Below are 14353 nucleotides of genomic sequence, written 5' to 3' on the forward strand. Positions count from 1 at the left end.
TCAAATAGCACCCATGTTTGGGGAACATGGAGGCACTTCCTAGGTCCATTCTGAATATTGGTTGAAAAAGGTTGGTAAGCAGGGACAACTTTTCAAACACTTGGGTTTCCTTGTAACAGAGCCTGTTAACTGCCTCTCTGACCTCTGTTTCTCCTTCTTCCCAGCTTCAACACTCTAGGTTGACATGTATTCATCAAAGAGACTGCATTCCCTGGCTTTCTTTGCAGCCAGAGGTGACTAAAAGATATAAGTGTAAGAGCCACACTTGTTGGCCCAATTAAAAATATTTGTTGCTGCAGAGTTCTTAGGATGCCCTATATGTATGCAATGCCCAGGTTCTTAGGATATCCCACAATGCAATGCCCAGATTCTTAGGATGTCCCATGATGCAATGCCCAGATTCTTAGGATGTTCCACAATGCAATGCCCAGATTTTTAGGATGTTCCACAATGCAATGCCCAGATCCTTAGGATGTCCCATGATGCAATGCCCAGATTTTTAGGATGTTCCACAGTGCAATGCCCAGATTCTTAGGATGTCCCATGATGCAATGCTCAGATTTTTAGGATGTTCCACAATGCAATACCCAGATTCTTAGTATGTCCCACAATGCAATGCCCAAATTCTTAGGATGTCCCACGATGCAATGCTCAAATTCTTAGGATGCCCTATGATTCAATGTCCAGGTTCTTTGTGTCTCAAACAATGAATTGAGCAAGATACACATGTTAATGGGCAATCAAGATCCCCTTTTAAGAGAGACCAATTCTTTGTTTAAGCTACTGTTCTCATCAAAGCAACCAGTCAAGAATACTGGTCCTATGGAGCACATTTACATGTTCACTGTACAATGGTAAAATGCAGTAAGGGTTTTGTAAGGGCATGCTAAGGCACTTATGCTTGTTCTCCAAGCTCCCAGAGGCAAAAGCAACATGTTTAAGCTGGGTTTGTTCTGAACCAATTTTGACTGAACTGCTCGATCCTGGGTTGTAAGAACAACTTCATTCAAAGTACACGGGACGAGATAGGATGAAGGAAATTGCTATGAGCTCAGTTCGGTTAGAGCTGCAGGGCCTCTCAGCTGACAGAAGAATAGCAGCTGTGGCAGGTTCTACTGCCAGGGAGCAAACAAACAAGAACAAATTGAGAACCTACTATGTGCCAAGCAAGAGTTTTCTCACCTAATCTTCACAGTAAACCTCTTATCATGAGTACGATGTATGTCTTGATTTACTGATGTTTAGATCATCCCGAGAAGAAATAATCTGCCCAAAGTTATACAGCTAGGAAAGAAGAGAGTTTGGGCTTAAACTTGAACCTATTGACCCCCAGAGTGGTGCTTTCTCTAGCTGCCTTTAGGAAGAGGCAGGGCAGGGGAAGCAAGAACTGACCCACATTCTATTTAAATGGAGATGCATGCTCACATGCCACAGTCCCAGAACCACAGAGAGCCGCACACACCGGAAGCATTGCTCTATGAAGAAGAGTCTGTGTCTGGGACAGGAAGTTGGCCCTCCATACATGCTGTATTCTGCTTCTATAACAGGATTCCTTATATTTCCCCATCTCCCTGCAGTTCGTAATGTGGCCAAGGGATTGAGTTCTACAGAAGTGGATATGGATAAAAGGAATGCTACCACCCCGAACAACCCTCGGGAGTACCATTCATACCACAAGGAGGCAATGAATAGAATGGATGCTGTAACCTGAAATAGAAGAAGAAAGGATGTTATAGCCTCAACGAGAAGCGTCAGTTTTCTCCTGAGCCTTCTTTGGATCCTGAGGGAATGGTGTATGAGGGGACAAAGGCCAGCCAATGTGACAGTGGCTCTCTGACCCACCCACCTCCAACAGTCTAGTCTTGGTCAGTGTGTGCTAGATAACTCCTCTTTATCTCTCCTTGCTTTCCTCTCAGCACCAACCACAGAAAGACAAACCTGACCCTTCACCTACACATCGGAGAGCCTATGGCCAGCTTCCCAGTGCCAACCACCTCTGCTCAGGGTACACCCTAGTCCTTCTTCCCCTTCATTCCATGGGGAAGCGTTCCCTCTGACTTTGAGGCTCTGCCTAAGGCAAGGCTCCTTGCTGTAGCGAGCCGAGCGAGCTCAGTAGCCCTGTTTCTTCCTTTTCAGGGTGGTCTTTATTTCTTGTCCTTTTTCTGTGGAGTGGAATGAGACCATGTGTCACCATCTTGAATTCACAAAGGTATGAGGACTCTGCATCTCTGGTATTGAAGACTAGCCAGTCACCCGCTTCAAGATACTATCAACAGAGAGAGGCACACTTTTCAGTCTTTTAAGGTACTGCTTTGGGTCTGGTTTCCACACCCCCACCTCACGTGCATGTCTCCTTGAGGAGGCCTCCCTCTTGGGCTCGAACGAAAGAGGCAGACTTCATCTATTTAAACTGCACTAATGTGGGTCTTGTGCAACTCTGCCCTGGGGCAGCCTGAGCAAGAGGGAACATTTACACTGGATTAAAAATCAGAGTTTGCTGAGCAGACTCATGTACTCTGGATTTTAGTCATTTAAACTGGGATTTTAAATGCACCTTAACATCTTTCATTTGCATACAATGATTGATATGCTAATTACAGGAGGCATACCCATTCAGTAAGATGGGGCGGTTGCTTAGCCCGGGCAGTCTATGGATGCTGGCAATGCAGGGGGATGCAGCTTATCTGCACACAGCATTCAAGACTTTTACAAATTCTTTGTGAACTCTTGGGAAGTTGAGATAAAGTCTCACATTTTTCTGACTCTTTATCTGAGGTTTCTTTTATGTCCCCATGATACTCTGTCTCTCTGTGGCTATGGTTTTGGTCAGAGTGTGGCTTAGGATACCAGGACACTAAACAAATTTCGATAGGAAATACTGTAGGGTGATTTATTGCCATTCACATACGACTTGTCCTTCTGTTCACTAACAGCTCAGGGTCTGGGTTCCAGGAAGCCATGGCTCCTCATTCCTCTGCATCACATTTTCAGATCCATAGGAGTGAACTCACAGTACTCATTTTTCCATCATCATGGGCGCAGTTATCTGCTGTCCTGGAAGATGCTTGGCTCACAAGACCTGCCTATACATACAGTTAACACCTTAGACTTCTGTGTCCTTTGACCCTGGTAAGTCAGATACTGCCTTCCAACAACCTACAGGCATTTAGAACTTGTGCTAAAAAACAATTGTTCTTTACTTGGTCCCACAAGATACTCTGGAAATTCGGCATCTCTGTCTTCATTTTGAACCTGGTTCCTTTTCTTAGGGTCACCTGCTCACCTCTGCATGCAGGCATGGTACCCTCCCCCCAAGGGGTGTCTATCTAGAAACACTAGATGTCTAGCCTGTCTTATTCCCCTCCAAGGGTAAAGACACAAAGATAAGAATTGCAGAGACCTCTTAATGTCAGCGTGTTGCAATGTCCTGTTCACAATCCTCGAAGGGTATCAAAAGTCTCTAGTCATTATCGTAAGTCTGCAGTTGCTTCCAATGCCAGGAACAGCACAGCCTTGCAGGGACAGCACACCGCTCAGATGAGGGAATTACCTATGAATGGGAGGTGTTCTGGAGCAGGGGTGATTACCCATGGTCATCAGATTGCTCTTCCCAAGTGATAAGGTCTTTTTGGACCATCCTGCAAAACCAGAACTGGGCAAGAGCATCTAGACCATACTTGACCAGAATGGTGTAATTATGTCTACCTGGTACCACTCTCCCTCTGTATAAACCTGAAGCTCTAGTCAGTGCCCTGAAGATGGACTTGGGCTCATGTGGTCCCTTTATCTGTTCCCCTTCCCAGAGTAAATGTGGATCCAAACCCCTCTCTCTGCTTTTCATTATTATTTATCTTCTTAATTGGTTTAGTGGGACAGGAGGCCAAGCTGAGCTTGTTGGGGGCTTTTGCCCTAAAACTCTGCTAACACCTCTATAATGCTTGGCAGAGCACATGGATGCAGAGGCCCTTGGAGGTTCCCTAGTGCTTCCTGCCTCCTAGACCATGGCGCCATTCAGGAAGCATACTGCAGCAGTTTACTTCCTTGGCACATGCTTATCCAAGGCCCTAGTCTTCAACGTCCACCCACACACCTATCCATCCACCCATTAAACATTTGCTGTGAGACTGCACTGGGTTAGCATAAAATAGTCATGATCTTCAAAAGTTCACGGTCTATGGTGGAAACACATTTAAATGTCTATCTGTTATCTTAGTATAATGAAATCTGTTATTGATAAACTACCAGATGAAAACAGAAGAGTGAGCAGATGTCCGCAGACAGAGATGGCCTTGCAAGTGCCAAGCAAGTGATACTTGAATGAAGTCTTACTGGGACCCTGGTTTTCAAATGAGATGGAGATGTGGGGAGAGGGAGAAGAGCAAGTATTCCAAAGCAAAGGAAAAGGAATGGGCCAGAGTATGGAGACTTGAAAAGGGCACAAGAAAGCACGTAATTCTGGAATGTTGGAGGAGAGGATGAGAAAGAAGCAGGGGAAGAGCCAGACGACGGGGGTTAGGATCATCTTGGGTGCCATATTGGAGGAACTGGACACCATCTTGAGAGTATGGGACATTTAAAGCAAGACCGGGAAATACCCACATGGGACAATCAGATTATGCATATTAGGGAAAGGGGCCATGCAGGAGCTGGGAAGCTCAGGAGTGTAGGTCCTGTCCAAAAGTGACCACCATTTCTCATGGTAGAGTCCAGGCTTTGTGTAGGCAAGTATCCATTTTTTAAAACAGAAGCTGAAACCCCACACTTTGATACCAATACTTGCAGTTTGTAACCATTGCCAGGTATTTCAAAGCTTCATGCCAGCCAGGCAAAAACATGACTGATGCTCCCTCAGTCCTCGGACCTTCCATTTGGTATTTTCAGTTGAAAGTATCTAAGCAGAGATATTATCCAGTCAAAACCATGTTTCAGAGAAGAAGCTGGGTCTGCAGTATATGACTTTAATCCCAGAGACTCAGGAGGCTGAGGCTGGAAGACATTTAGTTCAAGGCCAGCCTGGGAAACTTAGTTAAGACCCTACTCAAGATTGAAAAATACAGGAGCAGGGGAGACTCAGTAAAGCTTCCCGAGTAAGCACGAGAGCTTTTGTTTGATTCCCAGCACCCAAGGTAAAAGCTGGACCTGGTGGCAAGCATTTTCAAACCAAGCACTGGGAAAGTGGACACTGGCAGATCCCTGAGGCTTTCTGTTCAGCCAGCTAAGCCTAATCGGCAAGCTCCAGCAAACGAAGAGACTCTGCCTCAAAAACAAACAAAACAACAAAAACCAAGTGGACAGTCTACCCGAGTCATAATACCCTAAGTGGCAAGCCTCAAGCTAGTGAGAGACTCTGACTCAAAAAAAACAGTGTGGATGGCCTGCTTGATGAATGACACCTGAGACCAAGCTCTGGCTTCCACAGGTCTGTGCACACACGAGCATGTACATCCACACATACATGAGCACACTCTCCACCATCCTGAACATGTATGTATACAACACACTAACTCAGTAAGAAAACAAATGTTAAAATGACTGGGCTATAACTTTGTTTTAGAACACTTGCCTAGCATTTATAAGGGTTCAATGCCTAGCCCTGATGATAAATAAATAAAATGAACACATTCTTTACAGATCTCTACGAAATCTTTCTGTACCAGACTCCTATAGTTAGAAACCACCCCTGTCTCCACCCTGGTTTCTCCCCCACACAGTCTTCACACTCCCACCCACCCCTAACTGTCTTCCCATGTCTTCCACATCACTGACTTCTTCTTACACTGGGATTTACTGATGAATAAAGGCCTGACTTAGAGAGAAACACTCAGTGGTAAGGACACGAGAGAGCCATATTTATTTCACATGGACAAGCATGATTCCGTGCATGTTGAACATGAAAGCTCGTGTGAAGAAAGTACCCGTAACAGCAGAATTATGTGCTTTTGTCCACAGGGAGCAGGGAGAGTCACAGAGTGCTTTTCAAAGACAGCATCCTCCAGGCACAGTGGAGACCACAGGCTTTGAAGTCACTGGCTTATTTCATCATCACAGAGTCTGTCTCCTGGAGTGTCCAGAGAGGTGTTTTTGGCTCTGCATACTGTTGATGAGCTGCTGCATTCTGAGGAGGGTGGAGGGCGTTCTCCTATCCTACCACTCAGGGTTGCTGGGGGAAATTAAGCTCAGAGGGAAGGTACATGCCACATGGAATTAAAAAGTCCACCACTGAGTGTACAGTGATGGGATGGACGGATGTTCTCACAGCAACAGAACCATCTCTACTCAGAATATCCCCCAACATTGGGAGACCCACTCTTCTTACAGCAATTCCCCAAGGCCTCTCATGGGTGGGAGGGAGCCGATTCTAGAACTGAATGGGTATGCCAGAAGCAGGTAGACTTTTCCTGGACAGAGCAGGAACTGCCGGTCTCTTGGCCTTTACTCAGCTTCCTGGTTCCAAGATGATCCATCATAGGGTTCAAGATGGGAAGAGGGGCTGGAGTTGAGGATCAGGGTCTCTGGGAGCAAACCTCATGGAAGAGATAAGAACCTTTGTACCTTGGAGACTCACTCCCACCGGAAGTCCTGCCCAACGGTTTCATAAAATTTAATATTATAAGGTCTATAAAATTCCCGGAGCTGGTCTATGACTTCAGGGTCGATCTGTACATGAGTTCTCCCTTTTGATTTGCCCAGGCATCGTGGCAGGAGTGTCGACTCTGGTTTTTTCAAGCAAGGGAATCCTTTGGTCTTGTTGAAGTAGAAGTGTTTGTCTGTGATGAATCGCTTGATGCCCAGGAAATCCTGGATGCGCCCCATCTCACCAGCCGGATCAGTGATGAGCCGCTCGCCACTGACGAAGTGGATCTGGGCCAGCGGGAAGTACTGCAGCCAGCTCTCCAGGTGCAGTGCGTACATGCCGATGCGGATGGCATTCCAAGACACGTCCACTAGGCCAAGGCTGCGATTGCGGAAGGACAGGCCCTCGAAGGTGGGGATGTCCGGCTTCTTGGAAAGTGTCTGCGTGTAATCAGAGATGGCGCGGGTCACCGGGTTCCGCACCACCACAATCAGCTTGGTGTCTCGTGACATGTTGAAGATCCGTCGGGGGGCTTCTTGAGTGACAAAATAGCTGGGCGTCTTCTCTAGTGTGATCTGGGTCTCCAAGGTCCTGGGCATCAGGCTCCTGGGGACAGAAACAACACATTATCAGAGGGCATGGCTGGTTTGGTTTGCTGTTAGTTCCCTCCACTCATGCAGGCTTCTCTCTCCTGCCCCATTTGAGTTTCTTACTTGGTGAGGAACTCCCTTCAACTCATGTTGAATTTTAAAAGCATATTTAACAAGGGCTTCTTTAAGGCAGAAACAAACTGAATATCTGTCACTACGGGTTAAACAAATTGTTTAACCAACCAGTAGGGTCCAGTGGATCTACATGTATTACTATGCAATGATCTCTACCATACAGCAAGCCTCTGTATCCATGGGTTCTACAGCCAGAGATCCCACCAATTGTCAATGGAAAATATTTGGGGAGGCCAGGCAAGTATGATGGCCAGAGTTGGGATCCCTAGAATCCATGTGAAGATGGGTATCCGTATGTCTGTGAATACCAGCACTCCTATGCAAGATGGGCAGAGGAGAGACTCTCTGGAGGCTACTGGCGAGCTAGCTTGGTATATACAGCAGAGAAACAAAGGCAACCTGCCTCAAACAGGGTGGAAGATGAGGAATGGTACCTGAGGCTGTCCTCTGCTACACACACACACACACACACACACACACACACACACACACACACACACACACACTGTACACACACATACATACATACACACACTGTACACACACACACTGTACATACACATACACACTGTACACACAGACACATACTGTTGACACATTCACACACACTGTACATACACATATACACTATACATTCATATACACACATACACACTGTACGCACACAAACTAAAAATATTTTAGGAAAAAGTATACATGCTAAATATATACAGATGTTTCTTTGTATACAATATTTATGCTGCGTTATGTACTACAAATCAGTCACCTAGAGATGATTCAAAGACTAAATGAAGGGGAGTGTGGGCCACACACAAATACTACACCATTATATAAGAGACTTCAACATCTACAGAGTTTGGAATTGTGGCAACTTACACCAAGGATGACCCTATCCTTCATAATAAAGAAAGGCCAGATATGACCTCTTGTCTCAGGAAGGAGACACAGGACTCTGGTAATTGTAGCTAGTGCTGTGGGGGGAACTGCATGTGGGTGGGGAGAGCCAGGCAATCGGGGATAAATGAGAATTACATTTGATTGTATAATCTTTTACGCTGCTTGAAATTTTTAATGTGTTTATTATGTATTCAGAAAGATACAAAGTAAGCCGTTGAGTATTATCCTGGCAAAAAAATATATTTCTTCAAATACATTAAAACCTTTTTTTTTTCCCGAGGAGCAAAAAGCTTGTTTTTGCAAGAATAGCAACAGTTATAGAAATGAGTTCTGACGTCTTCTGTGGAAGAACATCTGAATTACACTCTTTGTGTAGGCTGCATGAAGCAAAGACCTCTCCAGGCTGGTAGCAAGCTCCATCAGAGCCAGGCAATGCAGCCCTCTTCCCCTTGTTTTTTAATTTTCTGGCTCTGCTTGGGACTTCAAGGGATGAGGGTAGCCACTCTGCAGTCTCCGGTTGGTCCAGATGTATCTCTCTCCAGCCTTGATGGCTACTATTTTTTGAAGGTCATGTTTTGTCTTTAGACCAGCGTTTCTTGCTGCGGGCTGCACTTGAACATTATTACATAAGGATGTAACTTCTTCTTTCTTCCTGGTTCTTTCTTGGTTAGTTTGTTTCTTTCTCCCCTACACCTCTATTTAAATAAAGATCTCTAGGGTTCTTTCTATCCTAAACTAATCAATTCACAGCATTTTGGGCTAGGTCTGTTTTAAAGCTGTTCTAAAATTCACACAGAGTCAGATGAGGCCAACAGGAAAGCATCAGAGTTAAGACAAACCATCTCCTCAGTCTTACTGCCCTCCAACAGTGCGCTTCATCAGCCCCCAACACACCCCCTCCTCACACTTCTTGGTGTCACAGACTGTCCATTCCCAGCATCCTCCCGACCTCCTATCACCTCCACCTGGCCTCACAGCTCTCCAGCTTCTTCTCTGTCACTAGTTTCGCTTTGCTTTCCTCTAGAGCAGCAGTTCTCCACCTTCCTAAGGCTGCCACCCTTTAACACAGTTCCTCATGTTGTGGTGACCCCCCCAACCACAAATTTACTTTTGTTACTACTTCATAACTCTAATCTTGGCCACTGTTATGAATCGTAATGCAAATATCTGTGTTTTCTGATGGTCTTAGGCGACCCCTAGGAAAGGGTCAGTGATCCCCAGAGGGTCGCGACCCACAGGTTGAGAATCACTGCTTTAGACAACTCTTACAAACTTTGGGCCTTGTCATTGAAAGTGTCACGATTCTAAAATGTTTCACCCTGCAATTTATTTTAGGGCCATGAAATGAATTTAGTGAGGACTAGCCCAAAGACATATCCACCTAGAACCTGTGAGTGTGACTATTGGGGGAAAGAGTCCATGAAGATGTAAAGGCGAAGTCCCACATCCTGGATGTATGGGACTCAAATCCACAGCAGTCACCTTAGACACATGGGGAATGGGGTAAGCTGACACAGTAAAGTTGTAAACCTGAAGGCCAAGAACAACACAGCTGTCACCAGAAGCTATGACAGGCACAGAGCAGTGCTCCTTCACAGCACATAAAGGTGACTGACCCTGTTAGCAATCTGACCTCCAACACCAGGGAAAGAATCACTTCTGTTGATTCAATGTTACCTGGTTTCCAGTCTGTTATGGCCTGTAACGAGTCCAGGAAATGACTGGTTACAACTTTGTCTCCTTTTACCTTTACCACAGTTCCAAACTCATTATACCTGCCCTTAAATTTATCTATGAGCCTCTTTGTGAGGGCCCACAGAGGCTCCCTAGTAAGGCCTTACTCAAGGTCAGAAAGTCTGAGCTTGCTTTGCCCCAGCAGGGCTGCATAGTGAGATGATTTGGCCAAAGACGTGGGTACCAGGTGTTTTGAAGGGTCTACATTTGTTGGTACCTTATACCTTGACCTTGGAAGGGGGAGGTCTTTTGCCCCTCCCCTTGCTGATGCATAAAAGGCCCATTCGGAATAAAGTCTGGACAGTTGGGTATTGACCCAGGGCCCTTCCGAAGCTATCCTGTGTCTCTGTCTTTCTCTTTGTCTCGGTTTATATTGCTATCTAATACTTTCTCATCCCTCTCTTCTCCTCCGCCTCAAGAACCCTTCAACAGGTTGGAGCTGGTCTCGGACACCTCTTGGTTTCACTTTCTTCTGTATTCTGGACCCAGTGGACAATAATTTCAATATAATCATCATGTATCACTTGATCTCTCATTCTCCAACAATGTAGCATTCCAACTGTTCATCCTTTCCAATTCTGTGCCCAAATTTCCAACCAGTAGACAGAATTGCCTTCAGACAGTTATTAGTTCCAGCTTTGGTTGAAGCTTCAGGGTGTTTGTACAGCACCCCCTATCATTCTGCAATGTTTCAAATTCTCACTGTAAGCCCCCACCTTGCTTCTCTTATCCACTCTTAATATGAGATTAGTGTCCCCCACACAAGGAAGGTATAAGCTCTCATATCCCAATTCTTTCAGTTTTCCTCTATCCCATCTTGAAACTGACCCTTTTCTGGAACTATCCCCAGGCTCTCTCACAGGTCCATCTGTGAGGAAAAGGTATGCTGGCTTCATCTCATGGTCCACCTGTGAGAACAAGGCTTTCTGGGCTCATGGTCCACCTGGGAGAGCAAGGTGTGCTGGGCTCATGGTCCACCTGTGCTCAGTCCATTTCCTTAGGCTTCTCTGAATACTCATCCTTAGGCTCTACATTCACTGTGCAGGAAGGCCAATATTTTTGTTTTGAGACCCAAGGTCTGCATCAACGCATATGGGATGAAAATTTTAATAGCAGTTATTAGTGAAAGGACCAAGCAGATGCCATAACAGGCTGTCAGTCTTCTCTCAGAGATCAGGCCTCAATTTCAGTTTCCTGAGACTCAAGTAAGCAGTTTCTGGGAGGGCCATGAACAAAAAAAAGACATAGCCCTTGCAGTAACTCCCTTTCTGCATGTACTCTGACTGCTCAAGGCTCAGCCAGTTGTTTACTGTCTGGGACCCCTCACCAACTGAGAGCTACATGTATGGGTCAATGTGAATGTGTGAGGCCAGCCAGCCTCCATGGCATCTCAAGGACAAAGCCTGGGACTTGTCCAGGCCTGCCCCCAAAATGATAACTGTAACCCCCAACCAGCAAATTCAAAGGTAACATATCCTAACCCAATCATATGATGCCAAGGCTTGTACCACCCTGCTTGCAGTTTTTCCCTTTAAAAACCCCTCACCCTGAGAGCTCAGGGCCATCCTCCTCCACCCGCTGTGTTGAGTGTTGGACGTGGACCAAGCCTGGGTTTGCTTATTATCAATAAACCCCTGTGTGTTTTGCATCAGATATCAGCTCTGTGGTGGTCTTGCTTGGGGGGGGGGTCTCATGATATGGCCACAACATTAGTATGGAGTGAGCCAAGTTTTAAATGTGGGATATCAAGCCCGGTATGGTAGCATGTCTGCAATCCCAGAACTTGGAAGGCAGAGGCAGGAGGATTATGAATTTGTGGGTAGCCTGGGCTATGTAGTGATACTCCCCTGTCTCAAAAGAAGAGAGAAGGGATGAGGGAATTAAAACAACTCCAAATGCATTTCAATAGACTCTTCAGACAGAGTTTCCTAGATATAAACTTGGTATACATTGTAATTAGACAGGTAGGGGTGTATGATGAGAGTAGACATATTGCACATATGGAGCAGGACATGTAAACCACCTCTAATGTTCTTCCCAACTCTGTGGGTGTAATTGATGCAAAGGTTTCCCCCAGCATAGGGACTTGGTGCTTGACAGGCCATTAAATATGTATCTTTGCAATATCCTTTAGTACAATAGGGAATATCTGAGAAGGAATCCATGGAGGCAGCATTTCTCAAGCTTTAGTAGGCCAGCTGTGAACTCTGGCCCTCAGCATCCATTAACATCTCCCCCTTTACTAGTTTGGAAAATTCTGATCAATTCTGGTGATGTCCAGAGTGGCATAGCATCCCCCAGCTGGGCACTAATAGAGACTCTACCATTCCAGTTCCTAATAGGCACATCAGTTGCAAAACCAACATGATCAGTGCTAAAATAAAGGGGCATGTGCACCTGCTGTGAAAACATGAGGCTCTGAGTTTGGATTTTGATAACTACCAAAATTTCCAGGTGTGACTGAGCATGCCTGTATTCACAGTGACATAGAGGCAGCAGAGACAGGAGGATTGCTGGGGATTTCTGGCTGCCAGCCTAGCTCTAGGTGCAGTGAGAGACCCTATCTCAATCGAATAAGGGGTAGGGGAGTGTTAGAGAAGGGCAGCCAAGGTCCTCCTCCAGCTTTGGCACATACACACACACACACACACACACACACACACACACACACACACACACACAAGTACATACACACATAGGCATCCATACTTGCATACATGAGCACATCACACAAACACATGCACACGCACATCTAAACACATACGGGCATCCATACTTGTATATATGTGCACATCATACACATCACACACACACACACACACACACACACACACACACACACACACACACACACGAGCCAAACTATAAGTTCACAGAAGTCATGCCCCTGTGCCCAGAAACTTTTCTCTGTCTCTCCAGAGAACACTCTTGAATATTCATTTCTTTTTACATCATTGGAACAGGTCACTAGAGCCTGTGATGATACTGTGGGGAGAGGCTGGATGTCCACCTCCCTGCTCTCCACACACGGGTGGGGACATGAGCCTGCACCTTGAGGTCTGCTTTTTCTTCTTATACCACAGATGAAATTTTGCTTGTTTACAGTTTCTAGAAAACAGCAGAATGCTTCTCCTACTGCATATCCCTCTTGAGTTTCTGTATCCCTTCTTTTTTACATAGTGCTGAAAAAAAAAATACCAGGAGACTTGCTGTTTGGACTTACCCCATCTGTTGTTTTAACTTGCTCAGCAAGGATTCTCCCTACAGCCAGTCACAGTCTGGATTTTCCTTCCTGGAACTGAACTGCCCCTCTTGCTTTGGAAAGTCTTGCACACACACCTGTGTGTGTGTGTGTGTGTGTGTGTGTGTGTGTGTGTGTGTGTGTGTGTGTGTGTGCACGCACGTATGTGGTTTTCCTACATGTATATCTGTGCACCATGTGTTTGTAGTGCCCATGGAGTCCAGCAGGGGGCGTCTGATCCTATGGAACTGGAGTTTCAGATGGTTGTGAACCCCCAAGTGGGTGCTGGTTGAACTTGGGTCCTCTGGAAGAGCAGTCAGTGCTCTTAACTGCTGAGCCATCTCTCCGGCCCTTCTCTATATATTTGAGATTTAAATGGAGCCAACAACCTCTCTAATCCAGGAATGTTCTGGATTCCTCAGCCTCTTTCAAGTTCAAGAATAGACTTTCCCCAGTCTATTCTGCATCTTCTCAATAGACTGTCTTCCATTTCTCTCCTTCTCCACGATCATCCTGAATGACCTACTTGCTCTCCCATGCAGGAAGTGATTCGGAGGTTGGTAATGGGAGCTGTAACTTCAGCTTTTCTGTCTTCTGAACTGCAGGGTCTGCCTGTCTCTGGACTGGACACTGCTCCTCAACAACCAAACTCACTGGTTTCCTCTGCAAATCATATTACTTTAAAGACAGGGGAAAAATGTCTGTCTTTTTTCCTTGGAACATGTGCCTTCCCAACCTTCTCAAGTCTGCATCCTCCTTGCCTAGTCACAGGGTGTCCACACTTGTTTTCTCTCTGCTATCATAGCTTCCCATGCGCACGCTTCTGCTGGCTTCAATCCAGTCTGCCACCAGCACAAACCCTCTAAAGCAAATCCAATCAACTCAAGCCTCGGTGATTCTTTTGAATAAAGCCTGTATTCCGTGGAATATGAGTTCCCTGCCTTTCTAAAATTAATCCCCATCACTTCCTGGTAAGCTGATGGTCATGCTACACTGAACATAAAACCCACTCTGCAAACACAAGTGTTTTTTCATACGTGTTTTTCTTTGGATGAATTTATTTTTTGTGGGTACATGTGCATGTGTATCTGTGTGTGCACACATTTGCACATGGAGGCCGGAGGTCATTCCTCATGAATATGTCCACCATATTTTTTTGGAGAGCTGGTCTCTCATTGGCTT

General features: G+C 45.7%; 1 protein-coding gene across 2 annotated transcripts in view; it reads right to left on the reverse strand.

Moving 5' to 3' along the window:
* Positions 1 to 5828: 5828 nt before the first annotated feature.
* The window catches only part of Hs3st2 (heparan sulfate-glucosamine 3-sulfotransferase 2), a 108434-nt gene continuing 99909 nt past the window's right edge, over positions 5829 to 14353 (reverse strand). For both annotated transcript variants that reach the window (XM_052762878.1, XM_052762879.1), the window contains exon 2: positions 5829 to 7180. In XM_052762878.1, the coding sequence (XP_052618838.1) occupies positions 6562 to 7180 (619 nt within the window). In that variant the 3' untranslated portion in view covers positions 5829 to 6561. The remainder of the gene's footprint in view (positions 7181 to 14353) is intronic.

The sequence above is a fragment of the Peromyscus californicus genome, unplaced genomic scaffold (assembly GCF_007827085.1).
Source record: "Peromyscus californicus insignis strain IS unplaced genomic scaffold, ASM782708v3 Scaffold_4__1_contigs__length_199733344, whole genome shotgun sequence".
NCBI lineage: Eukaryota > Metazoa > Chordata > Mammalia > Rodentia > Cricetidae > Peromyscus > Peromyscus californicus.